This window comes from Colletotrichum truncatum (assembly GCF_014235925.2).
Source record: "Colletotrichum truncatum strain CMES1059 chromosome Unknown Contig_0003, whole genome shotgun sequence".
Taxonomy (NCBI): Eukaryota; Fungi; Ascomycota; class Sordariomycetes; order Glomerellales; family Glomerellaceae; genus Colletotrichum; species Colletotrichum truncatum.
In genome coordinates, this window is record NW_027222400.1 from 397,015 (window position 1) to 414,963 (window position 17,949).

General features: G+C 47.3%; 5 protein-coding genes across 5 annotated transcripts; all 5 read right to left on the reverse strand.

The window, feature by feature from the left end:
* Positions 1-1,070: 1,070 nt before the first annotated feature.
* CTRU02_204977 (nicotinamide mononucleotide adenylyl transferase) lies at positions 1,071-1,917 on the reverse strand (the record flags this gene model as incomplete). Its single annotated transcript, XM_036724434.1, has 2 exons — positions 1,071-1,172; positions 1,225-1,917. 2 exons carry the CDS (start codon positions 1,915-1,917, stop codon positions 1,071-1,073), a joined length of 795 nt encoding a protein of 264 aa, XP_036584061.1.
* Positions 1,918-4,314: 2,397 nt separating this feature from the next.
* On the reverse strand, positions 4,315-5,654 carry CTRU02_204978 (uncharacterized protein; the record flags this gene model as incomplete). Its single annotated transcript, XM_070204463.1, has 4 exons — positions 4,315-4,391; positions 4,475-4,603; positions 4,682-4,963; positions 5,051-5,654. 4 exons carry the CDS (start codon positions 5,652-5,654, stop codon positions 4,315-4,317), a joined length of 1,092 nt encoding a protein of 363 aa, XP_070061567.1.
* A 3,182-nt stretch (positions 5,655-8,836) lies between these two features.
* On the reverse strand, positions 8,837-10,672 carry CTRU02_204979 (uncharacterized protein; the record flags this gene model as incomplete). The annotated part of the gene is made up of 1 exon (XM_036724432.1): positions 8,837-10,672. One exon carries the CDS (start codon positions 10,670-10,672, stop codon positions 8,837-8,839), a length of 1,836 nt encoding a protein of 611 aa, XP_036584059.1.
* Positions 10,673-11,571: 899 nt separating this feature from the next.
* CTRU02_204980 (uncharacterized protein) lies at positions 11,572-13,098 on the reverse strand (the record flags this gene model as incomplete). The annotated part of the gene is made up of 1 exon (XM_036724431.1): positions 11,572-13,098. One exon carries the CDS (start codon positions 13,096-13,098, stop codon positions 11,572-11,574), a length of 1,527 nt encoding a protein of 508 aa, XP_036584058.1.
* A 2,809-nt stretch (positions 13,099-15,907) lies between these two features.
* CTRU02_204981 (mutator-like element) lies at positions 15,908-17,554 on the reverse strand (the record flags this gene model as incomplete). The annotated part of the gene is made up of 1 exon (XM_070204464.1): positions 15,908-17,554. The coding sequence occupies one exon, from the start codon at positions 17,552-17,554 to the stop codon at positions 15,908-15,910; it is 1,647 nt and encodes a 548-aa protein (XP_070061568.1).
* Between the last annotated feature and the right edge of the window lie 395 nt (positions 17,555-17,949).

Here is a 17,949-nt window from a genome sequence, read left to right on the forward strand (position 1 = left end):
TACAGCCATATCTCTAGTCCACGGCGTCGTACCACGCGGTTTGAAGGACCAAAGGATACATACTTCCTAACAAATGAAACAACAAAACTCAAGAAAGGCAAAGCGGTTGACCAAGGCGCATGAGCCTAGTCGACAAGTCTGTGCATGTACCAGCAACGACCCAAATATAAACCTCAAAGAAGTGATTTCGGATGGTTTCACCTATGACAGCTGCAGGCGCTGACAATTCCCTATAAATGGAACAATCGAAACGAAACTGTGACTATGATCCATTCACTGCAACTTTTTTGCCCAAACAAAATAATTGTTCTACAATCTCCCGGAAGAAGAAAAAGAAAGAAAAAAAAAAAAGAAAAAGAAATTCAAAAGTTGCGCGCCTGCAAGCAGACACACACACATATGGAGACGCGGCGAATCGAACGCCGGACCTCATCCATGCTAAGGATGCATTATACCACTAAACCACGCCCCCCAAAGTCAATGAAGAGTTTATGCGTGAGAGAGGCATACGAGCCTTGGTCGGCGGGTCTGGTTGAAGGGGCGCAGAGAAAGTAGCGGGGTGGGTGACGATGTGATGTGTAACTGTTGTACTACAATGGTCAACTGAGGACCCATACATATTTCACAACAGTATATGACCAAGACCAGAGAGATCTGTCCGAATCACGGAGACGAAAGGTAGAAACTAGTTCAGCAGTAACGGAACCAAAAGTAGCCCGAAGAATAAGTTCTGATTGTGGGTGGGGAGATGTCCCTGTAGTTAAGATGTAGAAAAAAACCCGCCCGATGCACCGTTAACCCCAAAACAGCAGTACAAATACTAGTTGTCGTTCGTCTCGTTCCTTTTAGAAAGGAAGACGTTTGATAATAAAAAAAAATATAACACGATAATCCCAAACGCTGATATCCACGCCAGTTATTTCCTCCCCCCCTTTCTTGGTGTCTCTCTCTCTCGTTCTTTCTCGACTCTGTCTCGCTGTTGTCTCGATTCTCTCTCATCTTTTTTTGGTTCTACAAAAAGCGTGCAATAAGAAAAGAAAAAAAGGAACGAAGAAGGCGCCTCATATCCGCTATTGAGTCTCCTTCTCCTTACCCTTCTCGTTTGCTGCCGTGTCGTCTTCTTGGTAGAGACCGTGCTCGTCAATGTACTTGATGACTTCGGAGGGGATGAGCTGTGTCGCGTTAGCTGGAAAACTCTTATCAACTGAAAGGTGAAGAACATACGTAGTCAATGCTCATGTTCCTCCTCAGCAAAAGACGGATCTTGGTACTCGAGACGTCGTTGGGGACGACCTGAGGGATGTAGTAGATCTGGTCCTCCCATTCCTTCAAGTTCGTCAGGGCCTCGTCGATGTTGACGCCGGCGCGCTCCAGCACGAAGGCGCCAAAGTCGCCGAGGATGTGTCGCAAATCGGCAGGCGACCAGACGCCAGGCTGGCTCATGGTGTTGATCAGGTCGGCGCCGGCGAGAACGGCAATCCTCACGCGCTTACCACCGCAGCCGCCGCGCTTGACGTTAATCTCGTACTCGAAGTGGTCAAGGACAACGGCGGTCGGGACGTAGGCGGTCTGCTCGGCCTCCCAAGGGTCGACCATGAGGAACTTGGAGGTCTGCTCGGCGGCGATCTCGCACATGCGGCGGCGGTGGCAGGCAGGAGCCAGACCGCGCTTCTTGTAGGCGTCGGAGACGGGGGAGAGGTAGGAGCCGACGAGTTCAAAGTTTGTATTGTAGCGGACGTAGTCGGCGGCCATGACGGCCATGCGGAGGTGGAGAAAGGTGATGGGGCTGTAGGAACCCGGGGCGACGAGGACGAGGGGCTCGCGGTCGGGTTCGGATTGCTGAAGCCGAAGCCGGTGGTCCGGGAAGGAGTAGCCGGGAGGCGTCATGGCCTCGATGGTCTCCGGGCTGGCCACCATTATTGCGGTTTGTGGGAAGAGATTTTGTGCGGCGCACGGAGACGCCGATGACTGTTCGCTAGCTGCGGTGATTTGAAGAAAGCGATGGGGGAGGGTAGAGATCTAGGAGGGGAGATTTGCCGGTCGGTTGTGTGGGTGTGGATGTGTGTGTGTGTGGTGTTGCGTGAGTGTGTCAGGGTGACAGTCTCGGAATGCGGCGGTTATCGGTGCCTAGCGAGGATGCGGGAGAGGACGGGATCTGGCTATGTGAATGAAAGGGGACTTTGTCAGCCTTGCGCCATCGACGTCATGCGAAACAGGTTGGTCGATCAATAGCGAAAGAAAAAATAAGGAAACATACTACTTGAGTGTGGCGAAGACCAAATTCGATATGGATGGGCGGGATATTGTTGCGGCGATTGATTTGTCTCTGGGTGAACAATGGGGGGTTTGACAGAGTTGTGAGAAGCAAATGTTGGGGCGGGAATTGCGTGACTAAGGTTCGAGATGACACTGAGACTTGGGTTTTGGGGGGTAAAATATCTCGCTTTGGTCTAACCTAACTCCGATGGGTTGGTGAGGGGTGGAACCGGCGGTGTTTTGGCGCTTCATGGTTGACTTCGCATCGAGGGGTTAGTGGGGCAAGAGTGTGTTTAGTCAGCGGAACCCCGCAAGGGGTCAAGGAATAACGTGCCGCTTCACCGGGAGTTGTTAGACAGTCTTTTTTCCTCTACAATGTAACTCGCATAAATTCTAACATTTCTACAATAGACTCCAATCATATATTTAATTACTTACTCTCATATTTTTCGTCTTTTTTGGCTTTGATGTTGATGACTTCGTCGACAGTATTGCTTCTGATGGCGGCACATTAATCTTTCACCGACGGCCCCACCGCGGGATGTCTTCTAATTGGAGGGGGTAGTTTTCGGGGTTGTACCTGTGAGTGCCCCGGTTCATCGTCAAGGGGCTAACAGAATCGATCGGAGGAAAACCGGAGTTCCAGTCTTTGGGCTTCACGAAGATTGAACCTGAAAGGATGGATTTGAACGACTCCTTTATTTGGCGCAATCTCAAACAAGGTTGATTTGTCTCTGAATTTCCGTTCAAAACAAGTATAAATACACCATAGTTGATGAGTCTTTTTGTCATCCACATCGAAAGCCATGTGGAGTCTGAGTTTCCACGCAGGCACTCCGCTCAGTGGTCGGCATTAGCCCGGTCAATCACAAGTCAATTGAGAATCTCAAACCCACGTGAATAAACATTATAAATCCAACCATTATACCACCAGTCCAAATACCAGAGCTTGAATGCATCACGTTTCTGCCTCAGCTCTGGTGTCTCTCGGTACTCCCGCCAGTTCTTTTGAAGTATTCTATGGCTGTGGTTCGTTATTCTCATAGTTTGTTGGCTGACAATGATGGCCGGTGTCTTCTGTGGTCCAAAACTCTCATCTTGCGCATGGCAACCTCATTAGAGGAGCTCCATCACATCGTTGGATGTTTTGAGGCTGAACACAGCTTACTTTCGACTGTGTGCAGATCGAATGGCTTCACTGATGTCTTCGATCGGAAGACAGCATATGATTATTGTGACGAACTGGGCACATTGCAAAAGAGTGACTCAAATAAGGCGTCGAACAAAATTAAACAACCCATGTGTTCTAGTCACTGTTTCACAGAGAGTAAATTGAAATTTTTTTTAAACATGTATTTGTGCCGTGAACTCGGTTAATAGTTAGATTTATACGATTTGTAATTTTGCCATCTGGATGGCGAAGAAGTCTTTCAATCACCCGGGGCGAGAGTGCCCCCGTTCATCGTCAAGGGGCTAACAGAATCGATCGGTGGAAAACCCGAGTACGCGACAGAAACAGATAGGGACAATTTTGTATCTTTTGATCGCTTACAATAAACACTAGTAAGCGAGAGAGCAATTCCCAGTTGAACCTCAGAGAGACATAATACAGACGACGATGAGGAAATGCAGGCACTAGATTCAAAAAACAACACTTCCAGGTATGGGCACAAACCGCTGGGAACTTGTACCCTTGCAATCAAACTTTTATTATCATACTTATTGCTATGGATACTCTCCGCTGTCGCGTTTAATCCCTTAGCTGACCCTCCAAATTTGTTTATTGATCAGTCAAACTTGGTTCACTCCCTGCCGCCGCTGTTATTTCAGCGTGAGTTGAAGTCACGATCTCGTTCGGAATGACCCTGACGGCCCCGGTAGTTTCTGTTGTTACTACCACCGGAACGGTCTTGACGGCCACGGTGGTCTCTATGATTACCACGACCGGAACGGCCTTGGGAACCCCAAAAGTAGCTATCGTTGAAACTTTCCCGGCGACTTGTGTCATTGCTGTGACGTTGATTTGATGATTGAAAGGGACGCCTTCCCTCTTGATTGTTACCGCCACGAGAACTGCCTCGGGGGCTGCCGCGGAAATAGCCTCGGGAGCTGGAAGATGGACCCGTTTCCTGATTCTGGTGGCTGCTCGTGACGGGGGCTTCGGCAAGGCGTTGAGTTGAACTACCACTAAAAAAACCGCGGGTAAAGGAACGCCCACCACGCATGGTCTGTTGAATTGAATTCTGCTCGGTGAGGTCGGCGGCAAAGAATTGGGCCCACAGTTCTTCTTTTTCTGGTGTTTGCTTCCCAATATGAGCATCTGTATAAGTGCCTGGGGGGCTGCCATCTGGGCCAGGATTATCCCAAGCATTATGCGGGACAGAAATCGCTTGCGTGGATTTCATCAATTGCTGTACCCTCTCACTCCTCAAGCATCTCGCGTAGTTTTTCTGCATGGAAGCGGCGTTGTTGGCGACATAAAACAACATGTACGAGTGACCGCCCTGGCCGATCGTGTCGGGTGAACGCGCCGTGCATTTGTTGGCAACGACGGGGAAAACATCTGCCATATTCAGAGAGTACATGTGCACAAAGTCCAAATTGTCTTCATTGTCAACTGGTGCCGTGTTGTCGCTTCGGAGCCAGACTGCAACAAGCAATGTGTAACACTGGCCATTGGAAAATTCGAGACGCAACAGGTCCTTCTCTGAGCGTTGGCATTCAGCCGGGGCTCGGTATAGAACTCGAATGACGGCCGGCATTTTTTCTGGGGGTGTGAGACGATAAAGCGTACCGTCTTTGCCCTGGCTATGGTACCAAATCTGTCTTGTTTTCTCGACCAAGTCCAACTCACCATCCCAAGTGACCAAGCTTAGCTTTGAGAGGAAGTCCGCGCCTATCATCTGGTGAGGCATCCATTTCTCCTCCTCTTCTTCTGTTTCTTTCCGCAGGATCTCTAGTGGCCCACAAAGAAGGAGGGTCGGGTGCTTCCATAAAGTCTCCAGCATTGTGGGTGACTCGCACAGTGAGGCGAACGACGCGTCAGGCAGACGGCCGTCGGAAGTCATGAGATCAATAATTTCTTCTTTGATAGCCTCGACACTGGCCTTGTATTCACTGCTTTCCATGTCCTTCCATGCCAATTCCAAGATCGGGTTGGAATCAGTCTCGATAGAGCGGCCGTCTGGGTGCGTGATGAGGATATACCTCGCGACGATGAGAAGGACGTCCAGACCTCGATGCTTTCTGTGGAGCGATCCAGCTGGCTGCCCATTGTCTTTTTCGCCAGGCCATTTCTCTAGAACCTGCTTGTACGCAACGTTCTTGGGCTGTGCTCGGAGATCTGGCAAAGCCCGGATCTTGTCGATGGTGGTGCTGCCTTGGGCTTCTGATGACATCTTTAGCTTCTTGTCAACCTTGTAATTGAGTAGAATCAAAACTGTTCGTAGAGATTGAGGGAAGTGATAGTTGTGATGGCTTTCTTGTTTTGTTTGTGGAAGAAAGGTTTTTGGCGAGTGTGACTTTGGTGGGTTTGCTGATATTGAATAGGAAAGGAAGGGACGATGTCGACAGAAAAGGAGGGGACCAAAAATATGACAAGACTCAGCTCAAAAGTTACAAAAGCATGATATTGGTGTGTTTTTCTTATAAGAAAAAAAAACCCACTTTAACATAGTCTCGCATATTAGAGTTCTCTGGCAATATGCCAACAAGTTTTCCTTAGGTATGTTGCACAATTGTGAATATCGAGCTTGGCCACATTGCTGTGCATGTAATTCCTATTGCTCTCAACGGGAAACACGATTTACAAGACTAGTAAGCACAGGCCACTTTTGCTGAGGCCTCGAATATCTCATTTATTAGAGCCACCTTTCCTTCGCACCAAGATTAATACACAAATAATACGTTCATATCTCTATGTTCTTCGATTTGCTGATGTGATGTTATAAAATAACTAAAATTCCTCATCTTTAGTAAATAGATCTACTGTAAGTTTCAGCCTATGGATCTCATAAAACTTCACAGAGCCGTAAGTGTTGAAAACAAGTTATCATACCAGGTCACAATCTATTTTTTGCTGTCCCTCCCGGCATTAGCAGTTGAGCTTTGACTCTGACTTGCGTTTTGTGAATTCCAAGTACCTTCTTTGAAGGTTCTGGAGTGAACTGAATGATGTCCTTTTTTGGTTCTCGCCCTCGTCCCACTTGTCGTCTTCTGAATCTGTTTGTACACCTATGTCTTACTACCGGTCTGAGTATGAATAGGGCTTTCGGCTTGTTCGCCCTGGCACTTGGTTGCGTGTTCAGTTTTCCTCTTCCCTGGATGTGATGTCTATGGCTTTGTTGCCCTTCATGCTGGTGTGGGCAGGTAACTATCAAGGCTCAAGTTCAAGCCCTTGTTCTTGGAATGCTTTCAAATTGTCTAGAATGAACTTGGGGAGGTGTGTATAAGACTTCCCTTTGGAAATGCTGACGATGTTGAATGGCCTATAGCCATATGGCAATCGACGATGCGTTGCAACGTACGTGGTTGACCAAAGTCATTCTCTGTTAATTCCGTGATGATTCCTCTAAGTTCTATCAAAGGGGTGAAACGACAGCTATTCCTATCATACGTGAACAATTGTGAGACACCCAGAGGTTATCCCTTACATGAGGTAACCTAGCCTCATGGCTTAGTCATCTTGGTCGTACGGTCATGTCAGAGTGTTATTCCAACAGACTGTTACGGCCAGCTAACTGACAGTGGGTTTGTGTTAGCAGTAAGTCAGGGATTGAGAGTAGTAACAGTCGTTCCGTGGTCCTGGTCGAATAGATCGTAGATCTTCAAAGGGCTTGGTGATCAGTCAAGGCCTCAACAAGAGTCGTAGAGTAGTTCGTCACTTAGGATAGCTGAAAGTACCGGTGAGGGTAGTCACGAAGTTGATTGCTGAAGAACTAGGAAAGGTAGGACTCGAGAGGACTCGAGTCCCAACTATATACAAGTCTGGTTCCATGCTGAACACTTCCTGATCCTGGGGGACCGACACCCAGGACGTCGGTCCATCGCCATGGACCGCCCTTGGCACCGTCGGTCCTGCTTATCGTCACGTGACCTGTATCCTAGTTCTTCCGTTCCGTGGGGGTTGTTACGACGTAACGGCTGACGGCCGTCCCTATAACCGCTGAGCCCCTGCGGGGTCGTCGTCAGTGGTCTGTTAACTGTCGGGTCGTAACACAGACGACCTTATTGTAGCTTTGTCTCGATGACAGTCCTGCATCTATGTTTCATATTATGCTTGTCTGCAGGGAAGATTTCAAGAATACTTATAGACTTCTAGCATGCACTGTTAATGTAGTGTTATTAACTGTGTGCGGATGTTCGCCTGCTGTGGGGCTACATACAGTTGGGTCGCACAAGCTTCAGAGGCCCCAATGGGCCATGACGCCTCCTGTATAGATGTAGATTAGATTATTATCTTATTAATAAACCTAGCGGTATGCTATGTTAGCCTGCCTGTAGCTTCTAAAATATATGCCCCTTACTTCTTTTTTATAATTAAATTATTTTAATTGTTATTTTAATTGTTATTTTAATTGTTATTTTAATTGTTATTTTAATTGTTATTTTAATTGTTATTTTAATTGTTATTTTAATTGTTATTTTAATTGTTATTTTAATTGTTATTTTAATTGTTATTTTAATTGTTATTTTAATTGTTATTTTAATTGTTATTTTAATTGTTATTTTAATTGTTATTTTAATTGTTATTTTAATTGTTATTTTAATTGTTATTTTAATTGTTATTTTAATTGTTATTTTAATTGTTATTTTAATTGTTATTTTAATTGTTATTTTAATTATTATTTTAATTATTATTTTAATCGTTTTTTTAATCGTTTTTTTAATCGTTTTTTTAATCGTTTTTTTAATCGTTTTTTTAATCAATTTTTTAATCAATTTTTTAATCAATTTTTTAAATCGAGTTCTTAATCAGGCGCTAGGTCTATGACCACCCATAAACAATACATACTCAATCCACATAATCAGAGAGTACGCAGGGGGTTAAATGCCAACCCATAATCATATGCCCGGAGACAAGGGAAATAGTTTGTGTTAATGACTTCAACTTTTCTTAAGACTCAAACAAAACATAATACACGACGAAGCTCTAATGTTGAATACTTAATGTCCTGGTAAACGATTGCAGATAAGTAATAATCATTCTATCTACGATTCTTAGTGCTTGCCCAACAGCCTCCAGCTTCCTGTCCAACACTCCTACATTAGTGGGCCATCTCGCCCTGGAACCCGTCAGCTGCCAAGTCCCGTTTGCCCTGTCTCATGTTACGAGCAGGTCAGGGCAACCAACTGTGGCACAAAGCAAAAGCTTCGGTAATGATGACTCCGGCATCATTATCCCCTGTTCTGCACTATATAGCTACGCCGGCCAGGCACCAACTGGTTGGGCCGTAACATCTCAGTAGCAATACTCAAAGCGCGTTCCGCCTGCGTGTGCCATTGACGTAGTGTTTACAAATTCCAGCTTGCAGGCCATCAGTGCTGAACGACACAATCATAACCGCACCCATAGTGCGCTTCAGCCTCTTTGACCGGGTATCTTGAATCGCAGGCCGTGTAATGATCTATCTCCCAATGCCTCGAACAGAGCTTTGGACGATATTCGTGTTGGGTACTCAGCAACAGCAATGCCTTTAGATTGTTCCCATCTCAGGTGTCGGTAGATGAAGTAGCAGCCACTTGAGTCATGCTTGTGGTTCTTGTGCAACATCTCGAGGTCTGGCCCTAGTTGGCTCGGGTCGAAAGCGACGGAATGGTTGTTCAAAACGCTACTGTTTTGCCAATCTCCGGTCTGGGGGACCTTGTGATGAAAAATGAGATGTGTCAGCCAGTTCCGGGCTAGCATAACCTCAAGGTGATGAAGCTTTTTGGGGTTGAGCAGTGGAAGCTTGTCTTCTACTTTCACTGCCTCGAGACCCAGGAATTCTTCAACCTGGCGTACTTGTTTCCAAATTTTGTCGGCCGTTCTTGAATACACTTGAAATGTTTTGTCCAGAAGAGGGAAGTGATCCTCATTCTGTGAGGCAAAGGTATGAAGTGACAGCGTGAAGTTGTCGGTATGAACTCGGTAAAATTCCCAGAACCCCAGGAGCAGCCACAAAGCTCCTTGATCATACATCAACCTTGTGATGCCATGAAAAAACTTGCCAAGGTTTTGGTGGTTTTTCAGAGTAAACACCTCACCTTTTTCCATGAATTCGATCAGGTCAAGGTGACTGTGGCTGGGCCAGTGTATTCCTACAGATGAAATGATCGCCATACGGATGAGAATTCTCGCTTCATCCTCTTCAATATCTTCCTCTCTGAAAGAATGGCAGACATCTGCTAGCAGGAGAGCTGCGTTGAAGAAGACTCCCTCAGGTATGATCTGACCACCTTTGAGGAAGTTATGGACAAGTTCTGCCCAACCTTTCTTCACTCTGAAGCTATCGAGGTTCAGCCCCACATCGATAACTTTGAGCCATTCGAGCCTTGAGAGAGCCTCCCATAGTTCACAGTTGCCGAAAGGGGGGGCGACCGGCCAGTGACAAAGTGGCTTATCTGGCCATCTGGAAATGCATTTATAAATCCATTCGTAAACCGACTCGTGCTCCGTCACGGGCTCTGGGTTCCATGGCCTGGTCTTCAATGCTGCAGTGATGTCAAAGTCGCAATGTATGATGACATCCGATGCTCTCTGGCACTTTTTAGAGTAGCCAATTTGATTGTAGAGTTCTTTCCTCGACATTGAGACCATTTGTTCCATAAGCTGGCCCATGACCGGGTCGTACACTATCCTCCGAGAGGACTCCGCAAGCACGACGTGTTTCAGATTGGGCAATGCCACGCTACAGGCTGTGAGCTGCGGTGTCTGTTGGCTAAATATGAGAGCCGATGTCGTCTCCGGGCTATTTTCATTGTCTTTCGCATAGCACCATGCCTGGAGTTTTATCACGTCATTGGGTGTTTCGAGGTTGAACACAGCCCACTGCCGACTGAGTGCGGTTCGGAAGGTTTCGAAGACATCTTCGGTCGGAAGGAAGCATATGATTGTAGAAGGCTCGTTCTCTCGATCTAAGTCTGTGATTAGCCGCAGCATGTAACTGTCCCAGTTTTCTTGTGGATCAGGGTTGGCAAGTTTGATGGGAAGCTGCGATTCAATGGATTCACAGGCTTTGAGATTGGGTCCTAAGACTGTGGAGGGGAGTTCGAGGTTGCCGAGGATGTGGCAAGGAGGGATGTCGAATGAAGACAAAACAACCAGGCTGAACGTCCATTCTGAATTCTTTTCAATTTGTTCGAGAATGATGTCCCGGATGAAAGCTTGCGCAAAGTCGGAATCCAATGTTCGTTGGCTGTCTAGCTTGACAATCATAGTGTTGCCTGCCTTTATGTTCTCCGCGAGAATGTTCCGAATGTTTGTATCTGCGAGCATAGCCCAAGTCAGGGATTGAGCAGGCATTTTGGTCCTACCGTCTTCACAGAAAAGGAAATGGTACTCGAGATCGGTGGGTACAATGAAAAAGGGTATTGTCCCAGGCTTCTGTTCTCGAGCTGCTTTGGCGACATGTGCTGCGATTAGTATTTTCTCAGATGCAGAAGGTCCTGTCACCTTGAAATAGGAAAAGCCGCTGTTCATGGTTTCGCATATTTGCTCGATTTCTTCATCCCACGAGACTAGTCTCGCAGGTGTCTCGGAAACGTCTTCCATGGCTTGGAAGATATGAGTAGTAAGTTGAACAAAATTTGAAAAGGCCTATGGTGAAAGAAAGTTTTGTGGCAAAGGAGGTGAGGTGAATAGGTGAAGTGGACATGGAAGAAGGCGGCGGTGGGGGAGGAAGACAGGACTCGGAGGGAAGTCCAGAGCCTAAAACGTTTGAGGAAACTGAACAAGCCCACGTGGATTAGTCACAATTTCACAGATAGAAAATTATTGATAAGCATTTATGCCACAACTCGGTTGTAATTACGATTTATTACTTTACTGTCTGAATGGCGAAGAGTTTTCCCTACCTCTAATGTCTACTGCAGCACAACTGTCACATTACACAAGCTCAGGGCATTATGAAGTCAGCAAAAAGCGATGTATTGATTACTCTAGCACACTAAACCAAAGTTGTAGGGATTCCCAAACATCTTTAATGTGTACCGATGCTACCGCTCATATCTACGTCTTCGGTGTTTTCTTGCGGCGCCGCTTTTTCTTTGGAGGCGATTTCGTGCAACTTATCTAGCACAATGTTGAACCCCTTGGGCTCATAACTCTTAATATTGTTAAAAAAAAGTGGAAGCCCAGGAAGCGCTCTTTGTCGCGAAGTCCTCAATGTAATTATCAATAATGCGCTGAACGGCCCACTTGATCTTTTTGGACTCTCTCTGCTCCCTGGATTTGCTCCTCTCTAGGAGCTTGGCTACTTCATCGAATGTCAAGGACGAACCACTCATCTTCTTCAGAGCTTCGTCAAGACTATCATCCGAGATGAAATCCTCTTCAAGGAGGTTGTGCTTGACGTAGCCCTTCCCAACATTTGAGGGCACAAGGAACATGGTATTGGATGAAATGGCTTGGAGGTTCTTTGTTCGGGGATCCTCCAGGTCCGAAACCCAGACACCATCAGTGTACGTGATCTGCTTGACGTTTTCTATGTGCAGCACGTGGTTCTTGTCAGCCGACATGCGGCGTACCTCCGACTCGGACAGAGGATAGCCTTGGGGCTTGCCATTTGGATTGTTCAAGGTTATGCCCTGCTCTTCGAAGCCCAAGACGAGAAGCCAAATGGGGACCATGTCGGTCCGAATCATAGGCAGGCCTGGACGCTGCCTTACGAGATATTGGAAGTGATCCTCGAGTGTCACTTTGGTTCCATTCCTTTCTTCATACCCCTTGCAGCAAGCATCATACGTGTGACTCTTGGTATTGCAAAAGGGACAGCCACGGATGTCTCCTCGATCACGCGTAACTGGTCCAACACAGTTGGCCAGTTGATGACCCGGCTTCCCGCAGTTTCCACAGGCATTCTCCCCTTTACCGCCGTCCACATTGCCCTGGGACGCTGTTGTGGGTTGCTCAGTAGTGGTGGGTAGTGTCGAGATACGCCCCCGTCTTCGGTGGGCTGCAGCGCCCAAAACGCCTTTCAGGCTAGAAGGCAAGCCTTGAAGCGCGAAAACACTGACCTCGGCGTTTGGATCCATCTTCATTCGCTTGTTCATCCACGAGTTGGCGGTGGCGTTGGTCCCGAAATGGCAGTCCAATTTCTTGTTTGTGCCTGGGACAATGCCTGTAGTCGAAAAGCCATCTCTGGACCTTTTTATGCCCTGGATTGCCTTACTGCCAACATTGGACAAGTCCACTTTCACCTCGCCCTGTGATGTGCTGATTGGTATGTTCTCGTACAGTTCCAAGACATACTTTCTCGCACCGCCTTTGGACTTGCCGGTGCTCATGTTCATTTGAGCTCCGGGAAAAGAAGAGTTATTGCCAGAGCGTCCTCCGGAGTTGGCCTGGGTGGCGGTCGCGCCCCGAGTCACCAAGCTGAGGGATGCGGCGGGATTAGACGTTATGTCTGACTGTACGGCGCTGTTTCGCGAATTGCCAGGGGCAAAGATGCTGTCATTGATACCGGCCCGAGCATTGTTATTTTGCTCTGTACCAGCAGCGAGGTTGCTGCGGTTGCTATTTCGCATTGGGAGGGCGACATGGCGGCCCCTACCAGGAATGCCCACACCACGCTGACTGCTGCCATTGCCCTGATCATTGGTGGTTTGATCGTTAGGGGCTTTGGATAATGAATTGTCTGACATTTTGGCTTGCAGACTTGAAGTTACCAGAGATGAAAATGTTCGATAGCGATCCTTTCAAGTCTTTTTCTACGCTTGAGAAGACAGGGAAATTGTCGTGTTGTGCCGATGGAAGAAAACTTTGAAATGAAAATTTTCTCAGTTTTCTCAATCACTTTGTAGTGTGAAATTTGGTAGGAGAAGAAAAGGAAGTGAGGTTGAGAGGTCAAGATGGTAGGCAACAGACTTGGACGATAAAAGGAAGGCACAACTGAACGCGTGCTTACGTGATTTCACAAAAACAAAAAACAAAAATAACAAAGAATACAGTAAGATTCAAAGGCTGATGTTGCCTATTTTCTTTTCGATTTGCTTGAGGTTTAAAGTGTTAGAGACTAATAGCTGGTTATTGTCACTGCACTGCATGGTTGAGTCGCTGGTATGTTCCAGAACACTTCTGGACATCGTATAGAAGTTGCCCCTTCCCTTTTTCTTTCTGCCTCTGCCTAGCTACCTTCTCAGACCAAAAGTGCGGAAAGGTAGAACTATGTTCGCTAGCTAACCTGATGTCCAGAGGCCAGTCACTCTTCACTGCTTCCCACAGCATGACAGATGCGTCTGATTTTCTGCATCCCCACATAATCGCGATTCGAGTTCAACCATACATCGACCACAGAGAGTCTCGTCAGAATGGAAGGAGATAAGACAACAGAAACAGGGACAGGGACGGCGCCAGAAAGTCCCAAGCAAAAACGTGGCCGCCCAAAGCTTCCAGAAGAGGACAAAAAGAAGCCTCAACGTCCATACGGGAACCAACGCGGTCGTCCCAAACTTGCCGAAGAGGACAAAAAGAAGCCCCAACGCGCCTACGGGGCTCAACGCGGCCGCCCGTCCAAGGAAGCAGTTGCAGCTAAAACTGCGTCGACAGAAGCAGATGGCCAATCAAGTGCTACCGCTCAAGGCTATCATAACTTGCTTGACCAAGAAGATGAAGACTCTTTGCCGCAACAAGATGAAGGGCTTGAGGTCGATCTCGAAGCAGGAAATCTTACCGCCCAGGCCTCTCAAGAAATGCCACTGCTTGGCCAACACCATCAAGGTCTTGTATCAGAAAAAGAAAAAGGGAAAGGGTCTGGTTCCCAAATTGAACCCAAGAAACATCAGTTGTCATCTCAGTCGGTAATGCGCTCTATATTTGACGATGTCACAGAGTATTCCGGCATTGAAGCTCTGCTTAATGTTGAGAGATCACTAAAACTTTTTCTGCAAGATGGAAACACATTCGATCGGGACCTCCATCGACATTTAGGCGCGATAGAAGCCTCAGCAAAGTGGTGGGAGAGTGCACGTCTCGTCCAGAACGAATGGGTACGTCTGACGTGGCGATTGATCCCCCGAACCATGGGCTGTCTTCCAACACAACTCATATCCAAATCAAAAGGATTGTGTTGGGACCTTGATGAAGGTGACCATACCCGGGATATTCCCTTGCGATGGTCGACGGCCTTTATGGACTATCTTTGCCGCATCGCATCTATTGTGGTTTTCTTTTACAACCCAACACTTGTTCGAGTTGCTCTTCAACTTGCTGCCATTTGTCGGACAAATGATCGTCGCCCATGGGTATTCGACGACCCCAGCGCTGACCTTTTTATCACACAATTCTCTGACATTGCTCGGAAAAACAAACGCGGCATGTCGGCGAGTGAAATTTATTCGCAAGTTGATAGTGATCTCCAGCGTGCGGGCTACCTTCCTTCAACGACAATGATCTTGTTTGAGAATATCATTGCAGATGCCAAAGTTGTAGGAGAACCAATCAAGGGAGAGGAGCCGCCGGATATGTATTTCATCAAAGTCAAGGATCTGCAAGTCGTAGCAAGGGCTGCGGAATACCTTCATCGTTCCGGTTATGAGGAGCTTAAGGACCAGCTCTTACAGCCACAATCGGAGCCAACTGATGAGCAGCTCCCAGATCTCATCCGCCGAGCTCATATAGCCGAGATTCTCAAAGTGCGACGGAATCCTCGCGCTAATCGAGTAAATCCGCTGTGCAAAAACACAGAGTTGCTCGCAGAAAAGCCTCGCGACACGGATGAAGTGCTTGTAGAAAAGCCTTGCGAAGTCATCAAGTCTGGAAGCAAAAGACCGCGCTCGGATTCATCCCCACAACAGACGCCGCCTGCTAGAAAGAAGCGTTGTCTTATACCGCCGGGTATCAATGCACAGGAATTTGCAGATTTCAGCATTGTACATCCAAACCACCCGCATGACATCGAAGCACATATTCTTCAAGCTCCCGATGCAGTTCGATTCGGCTCAGATAACACAACTACATAGACCAATAAACTAGGCTTTTCGGTTATTAATATGATTCCACTTGTAATGATCCAGTACTGATGTTGATTTGTCATCAGACTCGACAACTGGCTCCCAATAGGTTCACGGGTACCCGTGCGTGTAAAATTTCACGGGTACCCGTGGAAATGACTAAGCAACTCTGATATGGGGCTCATGAGCCAATGAGAGGCACGGCCTGCATCAAACTTATCCGGAAAGTTTACGACTTTACTACGATGCACTCTTCGGGCTTACTACCAGCGTATAACGCCTCCTGCTCTGCCTTATCTTGCTCGACTCGTTTCCAGACTTCGCTCATACCTCTCTCACTGTTTTTAAAGGGGTTTTGTCCATCTTCCGCAATAATCAGCTCATCGACCCGTTTGTGTTCAGCCCTATCCCAGTCCAGATAAGCCATCATCTCCTCCTTCGTCCAATCCCTTGACCCGTGTGAGGTAGTGCAGCGTCCTTTCATCTGCTTATAGTCAAGACACTACTTATAACACTTTTTGTCATAACGTAGCGGAAGTCCTATTGCCCTTCGATACTCCTGGTTTGTTTTGACACTCCCACGAGGTTGAGCACCGTACCAGGCGCTTCTTGCTGCACAGTACCGTCCGTATATCGCCTGAGGTGAATCGTATCCTGGCAGCGAAGGTGAATGCGAATGCGCAAATGGTGATAATACCCGAGGTGGTGATATACTGGTCTCTACCACTATAGCAATAGTCGGTTGAACCAACTCTAGTACGTCCTGCACGGCGTTTGAAGGAGGTTCTTGTGTATCTGTCGTCGTCCCGGTAAATATCGCAGTTGATACTGTAGCTGGATCTGGAGTAGGTGTCGGTTCAGGCAATAAATGCGTGTATCGCAGAGGGCACGCCTTTGAAGTCATAGTATGGCCAACTGTATGACACCTACTGCATTTGCTTGGGGCCCGTGAAGCAACTTCAACAACTTCGAACCTGCTAGGCTCTCGTCTAGTGCTTGATTTGGGAATACTGGGATTCTCTAATTGCAACCTGGGCTCTATGCGCTGGCGAGGCTCCAGCAATAGCTGCGGCGCTCCATCACGCCTCAAATGCCAATGTGCATGGAAGTGCTCACGTAGAAGAACAAGATTCTGTTCTTGTAAAGTCTTCAATTTGTGTAAGCATGGGAGACCATATACTCGAGAAAACGTCCCCGTACAGGCTGTGGAAGGATTTGTGTCTTTCTTCGTGAGCAGCTTCCGTTGCTCTTCTACTTTGCGCAAGGCTTCATGCGATACCCAGCCAAGCACTGCGCCGTACATTGACCCTGAAAGCTCAACTGGTATCCGTATTTGCTGTTTAACTTGATTTGACTTTAGATCCGATAGCTGATTTAGTAAAGCATGCTTCATTGCTCGCCAAGCTTCAAAAAGGTCTAATGTAGATCGTTTCAAGTGCGATTTAAGTAGTGTATGAATACCCTCAACTCGCGAAGTAGCTACATTGCCAAAATGGGTATGCTGATCGACCCAGGCTTTCACTAGCTTCTCCTTGTATGGTTTCAACCAAACGGACGTAACATAGCCGACTTCTTCGAGATGGTCCAGAAGATAGCGTTCCTCAAACTGGGAAACGCGCTCCTCAAAAACCACCTCAGATGGCGAGCTGATGATCGAATGCCAGGAGTTATAGAATTCTTCCCAGCTCTGAGTTGAAGGTTTGAGCGCTGCAGGATTGTTGACTGTCTTTGGCTTAGTAGAGTCAAAAGCTGGATTACAATGTTGAAGAACGGCCTTGTTCGCATGCCAGAGGCAAAGCAAAGATGCAGAAGAGGGGAAGATGGTTGCAACAGCGTTAATGCATGCTAAGCAGCGATCTGTGAGGATAACCGCAGGTAGGCTAGCGTTGTACTGACTATACAAGGATTTGACCCGCTCCAAAGCCCAGGTATAGTCATCTTCTGCCTCGCCGCTAAGAAATGCAAACGCAATACAGAACGACCGTTGGCAAGCATCGACGCCAACTATATCAAGAAGTGGCATACTATACTTATTAGTCTTATAGGTACAGTCTAGTAACATGATGTCTGGGTAGGCTTGGAGAAGGGCTAAGGAATCTGGATGAGCGAACAAGACAGCCGTAACTCGGCCATCTGGTGCAAACTGCATGCGACTCCAGAAGCCTTCCTCATCAAGTTGATTGGCAAGTGCATGGATCGAGGTCTGCCCTTCACGAACATCTCGTTTAGCGGCTGCAATATGATTGTAGATATCCTGCTAGGTCGCTATAGAGTCTGTCGTTTGTCGTATGTATGTTCTGATGTCCCTGGGTGCGACGCCAGCGTTTGAAAGACCGGCCACCTTGGCTTGATCCTCCTCAGATAGCTTGCGATGCGTTGGGTGAGCAGACGGATGTTGGCTTGGGGGATGATTATGAGAAGAAAAACGCTTATCGGGCCGGTGTCTCAAGCTCCATGTGCTCTTATCCAAAGATTCCTTAGCAAGGACGGAAAATTGACAACCAGTCCCCCTACTAGTAGTTTGCCTTTGCCGCGCTATTGATG